At 50.6% G+C, this 13536-nt stretch overlaps 1 protein-coding gene across 1 annotated transcript in view; it reads left to right on the top strand.

Moving 5' to 3' along the window:
• MTMR12 (myotubularin related protein 12) overlaps nt 1–10921 on the top strand; it is a 68507-nt gene extending 57586 nt beyond the window's left edge. The window contains exons 13-16 of the mRNA XM_060092762.1: nt 1411–1583; nt 3945–4112; nt 4999–5160; nt 8097–10921. Of these exons, the coding sequence (XP_059948745.1) occupies nt 1411–1583; nt 3945–4112; nt 4999–5160; nt 8097–8666 (1073 nt within the window). The 3' untranslated portion in view covers nt 8667–10921. The remainder of the gene's footprint in view (nt 1–1410; nt 1584–3944; nt 4113–4998; nt 5161–8096) is intronic.
• The last annotated feature ends 2615 nt before the right edge of the window (nt 10922–13536 follow it).

Raw genomic sequence — 13536 nt, 5'->3', positions numbered from 1 at the left:
CTGAGTTTGAGAGAGCAGGCCTAAGGGTGTTCTTGAAAAAGATCTAATTAACAACGGCCGAATAGAGTACTAAGTAACTGGTGAAAAGGAGGGATAAAGATTGGGAGGCTGAGAGGTGCAAGTACCCCGGGCCCGACTGCACCAATCCCAGAGTTGCGTAAAATGAAATGGGAATTTTTAGCAGGTGAGGCTGAGCTGTCCCTCACTCCCCGAAGGACCGCTGAGTCGCACCTCTGAAATCTCATTCTCTAGCTGCTCTTCCTAGAACTCGCATGTGTACTGTTATCACCCTTCATACGCAAGAAGGAAGATTCTCTTAAAAAATGAAACTTGTTTTGAAAGGTGATAGCACAAGAAAGACAAATATAAACATCTGTTTCTTCTGAACCCATGTGTTCCCATTGTTCAGGCTTGTTTCCTGGAGAAGAAGTAGGAGCACAGTGTACGCGTGGCTCTGTAGTGCTTCGTGACCCCGGGGTCAGGAGGAGAGTTTAACAGTGCAAACACCTCCCTACGTAGAATTCGTTCTGAAGTTTCTATAAACCCACTACTACCAGCACCATTGTCCTCGTGGACATTTTAAAATAGCACCTTGAGTCACACTTCTTTGTGTACAGTAGAAACCACAGGGATGTAGACCTTGACTTTTAGGACCTTTAAACTCTTAAGACAAATGCATGGATGTAGATGTATGTTTTTATTTGCTATGAGTCATTTATGGTGAACGAGGATGTGAGCAGAATTTTCATCGTGTGGGTTTTGTACCGTGCACTCCAGGGTTGGGCACGTGGCTTATACTTACCGTGGAGGGCTTTTCCTCTAGGCTAGGCAGAAAGAAGCAGGCCCCTCTGTGCTCCCAGACAGAAATGCAAAGAGCCGTAGAGCTGAGAATCAGAGCATTTTGGTGCAATCCAGGAATGCTGCCCTTTCTCCGAAGCAGAGGTAGTGGAGGAAAGGCGGCTGAGAAGCAGTTTTGCCTTGGAACAATGAGTTCAGTGATGGAGACCCTGACACACCAGCTGGAAGGGTTTTGAACTTGGTCTGTGGAGCCCAGCAAGTGCCATGATGTATATGATTGTGCCCTCCTCGTGTAGCACATTTGGACCCCGCGTTCTGACGGTGGGTTTGCCATTGCTGCATTTATTCATCGGTAACAAATCCGTCTTTAGTGCCAGTGTGTGCTGGAACCGGTGCCAGCCAGGCTAGAAGCTATTTGTCTCTCAATCTGAAAACATTACCTTTCTTTCCCCACTGGCCCCGGCCTTCCGAGAATTAGAGCTTGACCGTCCGTGGTAGGCGCTGGTGTTGAGGCCCCTGCTGTTTCCTGTGCCTGTGCGGGCCCTCTGGGCTCTTTAACACTTGGTGCCCTCCTTCCTCTCCGCGCTGCTGCCGGGCATCCCCCCGCCCCAGAGGAGAACGCTTCCGACCTTTGCTGCCTCGTTTCCTCTCTGGTGCAAGTGATGATGGACCCCCACTGTCGAACCAGGTTCGGTTTCCAGAGCCTTGTCCAGAAGGAGTGGATCGTGGGCGGGCACTGCTTCCTGGACCGCTGCAACCATCTACGTCAGAGTGACAAGGAGGAGGTGAGTGTCCCCATCACAGACCCGGCAGCCACGGGGAAGCAGAGCCCCGTCTCTTCATTCATCCGTCTTCCGACCGAGGGCTCCTGCCTGCAAAGTGCACACCTCTTAGGGGCTGGTCAGGAAGGCTGAGGTCAGTGCACTGCTGGATGCCTTTCAGTGCTTGAAACACTATTGAAACTCTTCCCAGGGGAAAGGGGTGTTTACTAACAGGTGTGTTCAGAGTCTTCTCTTCTAAATTGTGTACCCCAGGGGGCTATTAGATTTCATGGTGGAAGTAATACTGATTTATAAAACAAATAAAAATGAACTCAGTGAGAGAGATTCCCACAGTTTCTGATAATTTAGTCTTTGCAAAAAAAATGAACATTTAGGGTACAAGTTTCCTACAGAAAATGCATAATAACACAAAGTAAATTTTCCTTGCAATAAACCCTTTCAAAATAAAGCGCAGGGTTATGTGAATGCTATCCAGTACCAGGTATGCTGGTGTAGCATGGTACACCATAGTAGCTGCAGGTCTGGGCCTCTGAATTCAAGCACTGGAGAGTTAGCGTTACAGTTCAGTTAGTGAAAATGAGCCCCCCAGGTTGGGGTGTACTTGTCTAGGTTACAGCGGTGCAAACTCCTTTGGCTGCATTATTAACGACTGTGGAAAGAAAAATGAAAACAGGTGAACTTTAATTAGATCACCTGCAGAGCTAACGTATGCTAGCAGGGCGACTGGTGGTTTTTCTTACCCCAGATAATAAGCACGTCTGTCTGCGGTGCTGGACAGCTTGACACAGCGGCTGTGGAAACAGAGACGTGGCTCTTGCCCATAAGGGCTTGGTGTGTCCTGGGAGACCCAGCCCCCTCTCACTAGGCCTGCAGTTTCTTTCAGGCCTGTTCTGTACTCATCCATGTCCCATTGGGCTGAATGGACATCACCATCTTTCAGTCTTGAAAGGGACCTTGCGTTTCTGAGATACTAATTTGAAAGGTTAATGGGACTCAAATAACATGACGGACAGAAAGAGCTGATACTGTGTGGGGAAGAGTGTGCTTTTTTTTTTTTTTTTTTTTTTTTTGGCGGTACGCAGGCCTCTCACTGTTGTGGCCTCTCCCGTTGTGGAGCGCAGGCTCCGGACGCGTAGGCTCAGCGGCCATGGCTCACGGGCCCAGCCGCTCCGCAGCATGTGGGATCTTCCCGGACCGGGGCACGAACCCGCGTCCCCTGCATCGGCAGGCAGACTCTCAACCACTGCGCCACCAGGGAAGCCCCCAGTGTGCTTTTGTATATCTCGTATAGTTTGTATATCTTGAGAAAAGGGGGACTGACAGGCACCGTGTCTAGTGAGGCAAGAGCCCGAGAGCAGATCAGGTCTGTTTACCCAATGCTGGGAGGAGTCACCCGTACTCTGTGAGCCCATTTCCCTGACTGTACAATGAGGTCCAGACATTTTACGCTCTATTTAAGTACACTCTTGAACATAAAATGAGGTGTGAAATAAAGTTGCCCATGTAGACCTTTGTTTTCATCTCAACACTAACATACTGGAGTTTTGATAGAAAACTGGATGGTCTGCTTTGTGATGTAATTGACGCAGCACTGAACTTTGATTCAAGAGCTGGCTTCCCAGCTCCCGCCTCTCAGGAGCTGCGTGTGGGACCTTGGCCAAACTCGGGAAGGGAGAGACCGTGACGTGGCCTGTCTTGTCCCCCTGACAGGGTCACTGGTGATTGGAGGAGGAGCACTTGGGGATGACAAGGCACCCTCGAAAACTCTCAGCTCTGCTATTAGAGGGCTTGCCTCTGAAGCTAATAAAAGAGGCCATCGGTTAAAAAACGTGCATTTGTGAAAAATGTTAGAAACTCATTTTTGCTGCTGCTGCCTTCTCTCCCATCCTCTTTCTCTTCTGGGTCCTCATTGTCAGGGGTGTGGAGAAGGGAGTATCCACGATATTTGAAGTAATTGAGTAGTATTTCTTGGTAATACAGTGCTACTAATGAGAAGAGTGGAATTCTTCTGTGGGGAACAGCATTTCATTTGTTGAGGTTCAGAGCTAGTGTTCCCTGTTACCAGGATCAGTTGCAAGTGCTCATCTGTCAGTGCTGATTGACAAGGAGATTTTTACATCATCTCAGGAATGTCTTTCACGCAGAGAGGTCCTGCCAAGTCCTGATGTTAATCCATGGGTGTGTGGTTTCAGTTGACTAGATTTATCGCCGGGAATGGGATGGAGTTGAGAATGTGAATCGCCCGGAATGCGTTTCCCAGAGAATATAGTGCCCGGGAGAGGTTATTGCCCAGCTGTCGAGGTGGCTGCCCCGAACCCAGGACCGCTGGCGCCCCTCAGTCACGTGTATCTCGTTTTCACGTAGGTTCCCGTGTTCCTGCTCTTCTTAGACTGTGTCTGGCAGCTGGTGCACCAGCATCCCCCGGCGTTTGAGTTCACGGAGACGTACCTGACCGTTTTGTCAGATAGCCTGTACATACCTATCTTCAGCACCTTCTTCTTCAACTCGCCTCATCAAAAAGATACCAACATGGTAAGAGTCCCTCTTAGGAACCTGTGTATTGAAGAAGCCATGTCTCACAAGTAGGGTGCGAGAAGATTGATGATAAAAATGATAATTTTGTGACACTGATTACATGCTGGGCCCTGTCCTGAGTGCTTTCCGGGTATTGATACTTAATCCTCCAGCACCCTGTGGGTCTGAATTATTATGATCCCTCTGAGGAGCTGAGGCACTGAGGCAGTGAGTAACTCGCCCCGGGTCACATGGTAAATACTGGAGCCGGGAGCAAGTGTCAGAGCCAGGAATGAAGCAGATGAAAAGTTGCCTTTGTGAACAGGTCAGATGCCTTCTCTTCCACTTGCCCGACGCCTGGAGTGCCTCTGAGGGGAGCGGTGGCGGAGCAGGGAAGCTAGGCTTTCACTTTCCGTCTTAAACGTCTTCAGTCTCCCTTGAGGCCGCGCTCCCAGGCCCTTAAGTCTGCACCATCGCTGCTCTGACCAGCCCTCTGGGGGCCTCGGGGTTTGCTGGAGCTGGCCCTCCAGTGGGATTTTACCATATCCCACAGGGAGTGGGAAACAGAACCCCAGGCTCCACTCACACAGCCTCGCTGCTCACCAGCTTCGTGACCTCAGGCGGTCACTTCCATTTTCTGAGCCTCAGTTTCCCCAAAGGTGAATTGGAAAAATAGGAGTGACTTCACAAGGGTGCTGTCCTGGGGGACCGCGGCTGGCACGCGGCCCGCTGGAAGCGGCGCGTCCTGCCCCTCCCCACGCAAAGCCGTCAGTGCGGTGAGCAGCCATGGGAAGGCCGGCTCTCAGGGCAGGCGGGGCACGCCTTCCTGGGGCCCGTCTCCCAGCGCTGTGTTTGCTTTCCTCAGCCCCGCTGGAAGCGCCGTGACCTGTGCTTGTTTTGGCAGGGCAGGGAAAGCCAGGGTGCACAAAGCAAGCCTTTGAATCTCCTCACCGTGTGGGATTGGTCTGTGCAGTTTGAACCCAAAGCCCAGACGTTGCTCAAAAACCCTCTTTACGTGGAAAAGCCAAAACTGGACAAAGGCCATCGGAAAGGAACGCATTTCAAAGTAAGATGTGCACATGTCTAACCCCCTTCGTCTGCGCAGAGATCCCCATGTCTGTAAGGATGAGAGTTACACGGACACAGTCTGCAGAGTCGAGATCGTGACGGGCAGATTGTCAGGGCCCCTGAGAATCCTTTGCCTTCAGCAGGCCGGCGTCTGTCCTGATGAGACGTGGCCATTAGCTGAGTGTCGCCGGGGCTGCTGCGTGGAATCGAGCGTCTCGCCCCTGCCCGCGTGCGGTTGGTAGAGTAGGGGGGACGGCGATCACGGGGTGGGCTCTGCGCCGTCTGTACCAGTTCACATCTTCAATAGCCAGGCCTCTCTTCACGCTAACAATGGTGTTTGCGACTAACGTGTTCTGTCAGGGGCCACAAAGTCTCTGGCACAACTCCCCGCATGCTGTTGGAGCTCGAAAACAGCCACAGACGCCCCGTAAGCAGACAGGCCTGGCTGTGTTCCAGTATTTACAAAAGCAGGCACCAGGCCAGATTGGGCCCGCGGGCTGTTGTTTGCAGACCTGGGCTGAAAACGACAGGCATCAAATTATTTGGGCCTCCCTTCAGATATTTGTTCCTGACCTGACTAGTTATTAACCCTGACGTTCCCTGGGTGATGCGTGATTTACATGGCATTTCCCGTTCAGTCTCCTGACCTGGACCCCCTGCCAGCCCCCCCCCCCGAGCCCATGAAAGGGAGAGCGGGGTGGCCAGTCACAAGTCGGTGCGCGTCACTGCCTTCTCCACCGCCATCCTTGTGATCCCGCCATGCCACGGGGCTCCTGGGAGCCCAGCCCGTCCTGCTGTGGGAGGTGGCTCCGTTCTAAAGGGGCTTGGGGACCCAGGTGAGCCAAAGCCAGCGCTCGCAGAAGGCACAGCTGCTGGATAACTTGGAGCTGATGCTTCGCCCTTCAAGGGTCCTCAGGCCCAGGCTGGGTGTTTGCCCTCCTGGCTCAGCCTCCTTCCTGTCTGTCGGGCCAGAACTGCCCTGCGCTCCAGAACAGTTTGGCCGGAGGTCAGTTTTTGTCAGCGTGCTGTGCCCCCTGGTGGCTGCACACACACTTCCCGCCCGGTCAGGATTGCAGAGCTGCCCCAGGCCGGAGGGGTAAGGGCCCTCGGAGACGGAAGGGAGGAAATAAAAGCTCCACCCGGTAAGACTAGAGTCCATTTCTCCGCCCAGGCCCCGTTGTTCTAAGTGTCCCTTCTCCTTGTAGACGGGAGCGGAGGGCCTAGGTTCCAGGAGCTGGCCAGTGGGAGAGGCTTCAGCTGCAGGGTTGGGGCATCTCAGCTTGTACTAGCTAATGCAGAGCTGGCGCTGGGCCAACGAGGACCTGTGAAGCCGTTTGGTGAGGCATCTGGCCGTCAGGCTTGGGGCCTCTTGTTGAGTGGACAGGTGGCCTTGGAGTAGTTCTGTAGAGACCAAAGAGCCGTGGCCGACCAGCACGATGCACTGCCCTGGGAATTACCACTCGTGACCATGGGGTCCACTCAGGTGTGGGGTCCCAGCCTCAGTCCTAGGCCTTGACCAGGCTCCGGGGGCACAGTGCTGCTCACACCTGGCCCGTCTGGAACGCTCCATTCACTTAGGGCTTCAGAGAGGGGCTTGCAAGACAAGGAGAGCTCTGTTAAGAGTCCGGGCTCTGGAGCCAGACTGTGGTCGTGAAACCACGTCTGGCACTTGGTAGCTGGGGCCTTTGCAGTTACTTAACCTCTGTGCCTTAGTTTTCTCATCTGTAAAATGGGGCAGTAATAGTGACTTTGAGAACTGGGTAAGTGGTTGCACGTTAAGCGCTGAGCATAGAACCCGGCAGGCAGTGAACACTCTGTGGCTGTTAGGTTCCACCTGCTTCCCCTGATGCCTGACTCACCTGGATCGCTGGGGAGAAGAGACCGGCCCCCGACTCCTGGCCTTTGGCTCTCCTGCCCCCAGATGGAAAGTCAAAAATCCTGGTCATCTCTGACTTGGGGTATTGTGAATGGTTTTGCTCTCTACTTTGTATTTTTATTGTTGTTCTACATTCCATAATAAGGAAATGTTTTTTATAAGGAAGAACGACTGGCAGGAACGTGTTGGAGAGTTAGGAGGCCAGCCCCAGCATAGAACTGTTATCTATTCTGATCTCAAATGGACGCCTCAGGAGCAAAAGAGCTGGAGAGAAACAGCTTCTCCTCAGAGTTTTACCTTCTCCTTTGGGCACCAGGGATCCCTTGTAACCGTCTTTACCACCTTCACAACCCTTTCGCAGTGCATCCCCAAACACGGCCCCTTGCTTTGACTGCAGGGAGAATTACCGAGGAGGGCAAAAGTATAAATGCTCTCACATTTTCTACTCCGTGCAGCTCATCAGACAAGAACATCCAGCCCGCTTAGCCAGTCCTCAAGTTTCTCTTGCTCCCGTCTGTCTCTTTGTCCAGAATCTTTTTGACTTAGGCTTGACCTCCCACTGGATGCCCAGTAGCCTACAAGTTAAGCCTACAAATTATTCCATTGGAGTGACAGGCTCTTCAGGTGGTCGGCACCACTTCCTCACAGGTGTTCAGAATATTGTGAAAGCGAACACCCTAAAGTTCTCAAAGAAGAAACATTTTGCTCCTTTCAAAAATGAATAGGCCTCATCCCCAAACTCCCCTAAATCATCGTCACCCTATCTCAACGTAAGCTTGTCCTTCACAAGTACTTAACGCCCCGCACCTGGTTTCACCCATTTGTTTATACAGCCAGTGTGCATCCGCCACGTGCATTGTGGCATAAACAAGAATCCCCTGCCCGCCCACCGCTACTTTCTCTCTGCGTGTGATAGCGTTGCAGTGAACTTACGTTCACGGGGCAGTTCTGATGTCTCATGACTTCTGTTAAAGCAGGATTCTGCCTTGATGGGAACAGCTGTCACCGTGCTGTCCGGCTAACCAGAGATTTTTATTTGTGTTTTCTTTCTCTCAAAGCATCAACGACAACTTTCTTTGCCACTCACCCAATCTAAATCATCTCCCAAAAGAGGATTTTTCAGGGAAGAAACAGATCATTTAATTAAAAACCTTCTGGGCAAGAGAATTAGCAAACTGATCAATTCCTCTGAGGAGCTGCAGGACAACTTCCGGGAGTTCTACGACAGCTGGCGCAGCAAGCCCCCGAACTACCACGGGCTGCTGTTGCCGCACATCGAGGGGCCGGAGATCAAAGTGTGGGCCCAGCGCTACCTGCGGTGGATTCCGGAGGCCCAAATCCTGGGTGGTGGCAGAGTGGCCACCCTGAGCAAACTCTTGGAGATGATGGAGGAAGTCCAGCGCCTACAGGAGAAAATTGAGGAGAGACACCACAGCCAGGAGGCCCTCCAGGCAGAGGCCGCCTCGCTGCTGAGGACCTCGGCCCGCCTGTCCTCCTTGTTCCCTTTTGCGCTGCTGCAGCGCCATTCCTCCAAGCCAGTCCTGCCCACCAGCGGGTGGAAAGCTCTGGGAGATGAAGAAGACTTGGCCAAGCGAGAAGATGAGTTTGTGGATCTAGGGGATGTGTGACTGGTCTGCTCCGTGGCGCTGAGAGAGGAGTGTCACAGGCTGAGGCAGGAGCCAGACACGTCTGCTGTCTGCTTCGGGCCGTCACGCTGGAGCTGACTGCTGGGAGGAAGCCTGGGCCTTCAGGAAAAGAGCTGGTCCTCATTTCCCACCCCCCCCACCATGGTTCTGAAAGACTATGCAATTAAAACCACAGCTCTACTGTTATTAGTGGAAAGGAGTTACTGCTTGACCCATAATACGACTGTGGCCAGTGTCTTCTGCATTCGTATCATACAGACCCTGCGGTAGCTGGTTTACTACTTAGAAAGGGCCTTGGTAAGACGTGCTTGCACTCCATACTGTCTTCAGATCTTTGCTGTGCCAGCGTGATTTATCCAGTCGTCGGGAGTAGTAAGCATCTCTCTAGCCCATCTCACTTGGGAACAAGTCCAGCTTTACCTGATGTGTGTGTGGCGAGTTGAGAGATTCAGATAGAGGTCTTTAGATGTATGGCCTTCATTTCCAAACCGTAGCGTCTTTCCTTTCTGCGTCCTCTTGCCACGCGTGTCACCATCCTGACATTACCGAGCATGGTCAGGCTGTGTCACTTTACGTGGGACAGGGGACTGGCTCGGGGCCCGGCAGCCCCGGGTCCCCCGCCTGCTCTGTACCACTCGCCACTGCCCCTGCACGCTCCCCACCTTGGTGCACGTGGTCCCAGGATCTTGCTGCTAAACCTGTTGGGCAAACTGGAGGACTCCCTTTGGTTTGCCCAGAGGAGCTTCCATTTTTCTGGAGGCGCGCAGTGTTTGAAAGCAGTTGCTTTGCCTTTTCCTGATAGCACGCCGGGGCTTCAAGCGTCTGTGCCCGCCGTCCTCAAGACGGTTTCCCCAGATTCTGTTTCCTTATAGACCGATGAGTAGGATCACTGCTGAACGTAGCTTTCATAGGGAAGTGGTCAAGCAGAAATACCAGAAGTGATGGTGATCACATAGTACCTCAGCGATTTAAAAAGCCATAGAAGAAACTTGACTGTGCCTGGTAACCTTCCTGGATCTGCTGTCTAAATGATATATATTTTTTAAATGCAGGAAAGTACACTTTGTAAGGACCAGTTTTTTCATTCTCCGTGGAACCCCGTTCAATTCCACAAAAGGAAGCGGAAAGAAATTATCTCACATTAGAATGTTTCCGATCGAAAGTTTGCCTTTTATATCCATTCGTTCTCCAGTGTAGATCCCAATTTGAATATTGCCTGTTCAGAAAAACTTTCAGTTGCTCAAGGGCAATAAGAAATTTTGAAACTATTGACAAAGAGGAGTTTCTCAGTTTGCACTGAATCGTCTTTTGTACACACAAGAAATTGCTTTGCGGTCCTCCCCACGCCATGTTGGTGTGTTATAAGACAGTGGAGATTGAGGGGAGGGTGGGATTCATGCATCTGGGGCCAAACACATGCCCAGTCTTGGTTGCCTTAAGAGTCTCACTAGTAAGGTCAGTGTTGGGCTTGCAGTGGGGATTTTAAAATGACCCTAGTTCGTTGGCTACCTTCTTGTACGTTCTGTGGGCCTTCTTAAACTAGCACTAACCTCCCTTCCCTGCCGCACTGCCTCCCAGGTACACTATAGAGCTGACTAGTTTTGTTACCATATTATAATGGGAATATTTATACAGTAGCCTCTTCAGTCTTAAGATCTTTGTAATTTTCATTCCAAAAATGCCTGGTGTGATGCTTTACACTCATAAGGTGTGGTTTAAAGGCACAAGGTCATGGCCCCTGTCATAGTGGTTGAATGTGCATTGAAATATTTTTCTATGATTTTTTTGTTTATAAAATTACGATAGAAAAGTAAGCTGTTGTAACATGTAAGGTCATGACAGTTTATGTATTTATATTTGAAATCAGATTTCTATAAAGTTGTATTTGTGTACAGGATTCTCAGTGGGTTTATATATTGTGACATTTTTATTCAAGATTGAGATGTGGATTATGCTTAACAGTAAAAGCTGAAATGAGACCATTTACTTCGTCAGAAATGCTGCACTGTGCACGTTTGGAAATGTACATTAACTTCCTGTATGTAATCTCTTGAGTTTGTTTATACCTCCAAGTTTTTACACTGAAGATAAATTAGCTTTAATTACATTCAAAACTTTTTTTAAAAAAAGGGAATAAGCTGTTGGGCTAAATCTGTATAAATGTGCTTTTTATTTTCTGGATGTACAATGAGAGTTTATACTTGTATTTCACTGCATCATATCCGATTGCAGAAATTAAAGCACAATTTACAATACTGTATTTGGTGTGGTTGATATAACATGGAATAATTACTTTCATTTAGTCAGTGTGTGTGTGTCTGTGGGTGGTCGATTGGTTGGTGGGTGGGTGGGAAACCAATAACCAAATAAAGATCTGGAATTTCAGGAGGGGATAAAATACTGTGATGAAAAATAAAATAGGGTAGGAGCCCTACAGGGTAAGTAAAGGGAAAAGGTTTTTTTAATCCCTGAAATTAAATATCACTGCCTCTTTGCTTTTGTGGGGATATGTAAAATGATGATTCTGTTATTTTGTGGCTGGAGGGGATCTGAGTTCAGTTAAACCGTGAAAGAGAGAAGGCTTCGCTTTTCCTCCCAGAGAGGATAAGCACGCTGGCCTGGCTGTGATGGTGTGTACGAGTAGGATTTTTTTCCTCGTTCGCCAGTTTAGCGTTTACTAGATTGAGACCTGTGACTTGTGGTGGTTGGGAAGTTCCTCCGTCCTCTGCCCTTTCCTGCCCGTGGCCCTCTCCCTCTCCGTAGCCCTGCTCTGCTTGCCCTTCCCCTGCTGTCGGCCAGGCCCAGCCTCCTGGGTCGCAGAGCTGACTCTGAGCCATCCCTGGAGCTTCAGAAGCCCTCACTGCTGCCCCACTCCCTTCGGATGTGTCAGTTCTTTGACACTTGTGTTAAACTCCCAAGTAGTTAGCAGTTCTGGCCCTACAGGCTCGCCGACTCCAGTCCTGTTTTCCACATTTGTTCACCAGCTCTTGGACTTGGGATGACTCGGCTGTCTCTCTCTCCGGGTTTTACTTGTTCCTTGGTTTCCAGGTGAGGGTCGGGGAGGGACCGGAGGAGGGCAGGGGAGGGGAAGAGTGGGGCATTTTCCATCCAGCGTGAAACAGGACTGTGGGGAGAGGTGGCTCCTGTTGAGAACAGACTCCTGGCTCGCGTGCCTTCGTGTCACCTCCCGTCCTGGAAGGTGAGTCGAGGGGCACAGGGAGCCTGGACTCCAGCCTGTTTTCCCAGCCCCTCCAATGGTTGAGTCTGTGGTCGAGGTTGCTCAACACGAGAGGCTCCTCAGCTGTGCTTGTGCCCCCCTGGGCTCTAGAGCATTGGTGGAGCCCGCCCTGGGGCAGGACCACTGCAGGGACAGGGCCTGTAGTGACGTGGACCCTTCCAGCAACCTCCCCCAAACACACATGCGCTCTCTCGCCCTTAAGAATATTAGATGGGGAGGGGAGACGCAAGACCCTGTTTGTGCCGTGGGCTCCGGTGTAACCAGGGATCGTCCAAGGGCTTGCACAGGAGGATGCTGACAACCAAGCTGGCCACCGGTAATACAAAATAACTGGTGAAATGTCATTTATATATTGAACAGGAAAGTAATTTGTTAGCGTGATGGTTCTGTATCTTTAAAAACACAGACATCGGGCTTCCCTGGTGGTGCAGTGGTTGAGAGTCCGCCTGCTGATGCAGGGGACACGGGTTCGTGCCCCGGTCCGGGAAGATCCCACATGCCGCGGAGCGGCTGGGCCCGTGAGCCATGGCCGCTGAGCCTGCGCGTCCGGAGCCTGTGCTCCGCAACGGGAGAGGCCACAACAGTGAGAGGCCCGCGTACCGCAAAAAAAAAAAAAAAAATACAGACATCTTGGTCTCTTTTGTGGTTCAGGCCCAGTTTCTTTTAAATTCTTTTATTTTTAATCCTCCTGTTACACCGTCTGCCTTTAGCAATTTAAGGATATGAAGTGTATAACCATATGGAAATATACACAGTAAGCTTTTGGCTTTCTTTTAGAAGAATCCAGTTTTGCTAGCCTGTCCAGCTTTTGTTAATGGTTTTTTTTTCTTTTAAATTTAGATTTGCATATTAGTTTTATGGAAGGCTGTGTGGCTTTTTTGTTTTTAGTCCCAGTCATTTTTCAAATGATCATCTTCACAGATGTTCGGGGCCAGGCGAGCGCAGGGCTTGCTTATCTCCAGCGCTGAAAGGGCACAGCGCGTGCCATTCCTGGGCTGGGAAGGAATGCAGAGGGGCCGCATTTCATCCCTTAGACTGACCTGAGGACCTCGGCCTGGAATGCACTGCGGTGCCTCAGGGAGAGTTGGACACAGCCCAAGCCAAACCACCTAGGATGAAAAGCAGTAGCTTGTCTGGGCTGAGGGTAGAGGTATGGGGGGACAGGGCTGGGCTGGGAAAGGGGCCCGAGGGCTTGTTCTGGAATGATGGTAGCATTCTACATCTTGATCAGCGTTTGGCTTGTACAGGTGTGTGCCAAAACTCGGTGAAAGTACATTTAAGCTGTGTTTCACTGTATTTAAATTGACCATTAAAAGAAAACTAGGCAAATATTGAACTCTAGTTGATTATACTGCCACCAAATTATTTAGGGGGAAATGCTCTCTTGTCTGCATTTTACTTTGAATGGCACCAGCAGTAAGAGGGATTAATGGTTGGGTAGAGGGACGGACGTGGCTGGATATGTGATAAAGTAAGGATTAGCAAAATGTCAGTGATGTGATCTCGAGCTGGGTGAGCGGGAGTATGAGTATCCACAAACTTCCTTAAGGTTTGCTATGTTCGGAAGTTTTTACAATAAAATATTGGAAACATTTTAAAATAAACCCTTCAAGA

Source organism: Mesoplodon densirostris, chromosome 3 (genome assembly GCF_025265405.1).
Source record: "Mesoplodon densirostris isolate mMesDen1 chromosome 3, mMesDen1 primary haplotype, whole genome shotgun sequence".
In the NCBI taxonomy this organism is placed as follows: Eukaryota; Metazoa; Chordata; class Mammalia; order Artiodactyla; family Ziphiidae; genus Mesoplodon; species Mesoplodon densirostris.
Note: the sequence above shows the minus strand (reverse complement) of the source record. Positions and strands in the feature narration are given on the sequence as shown.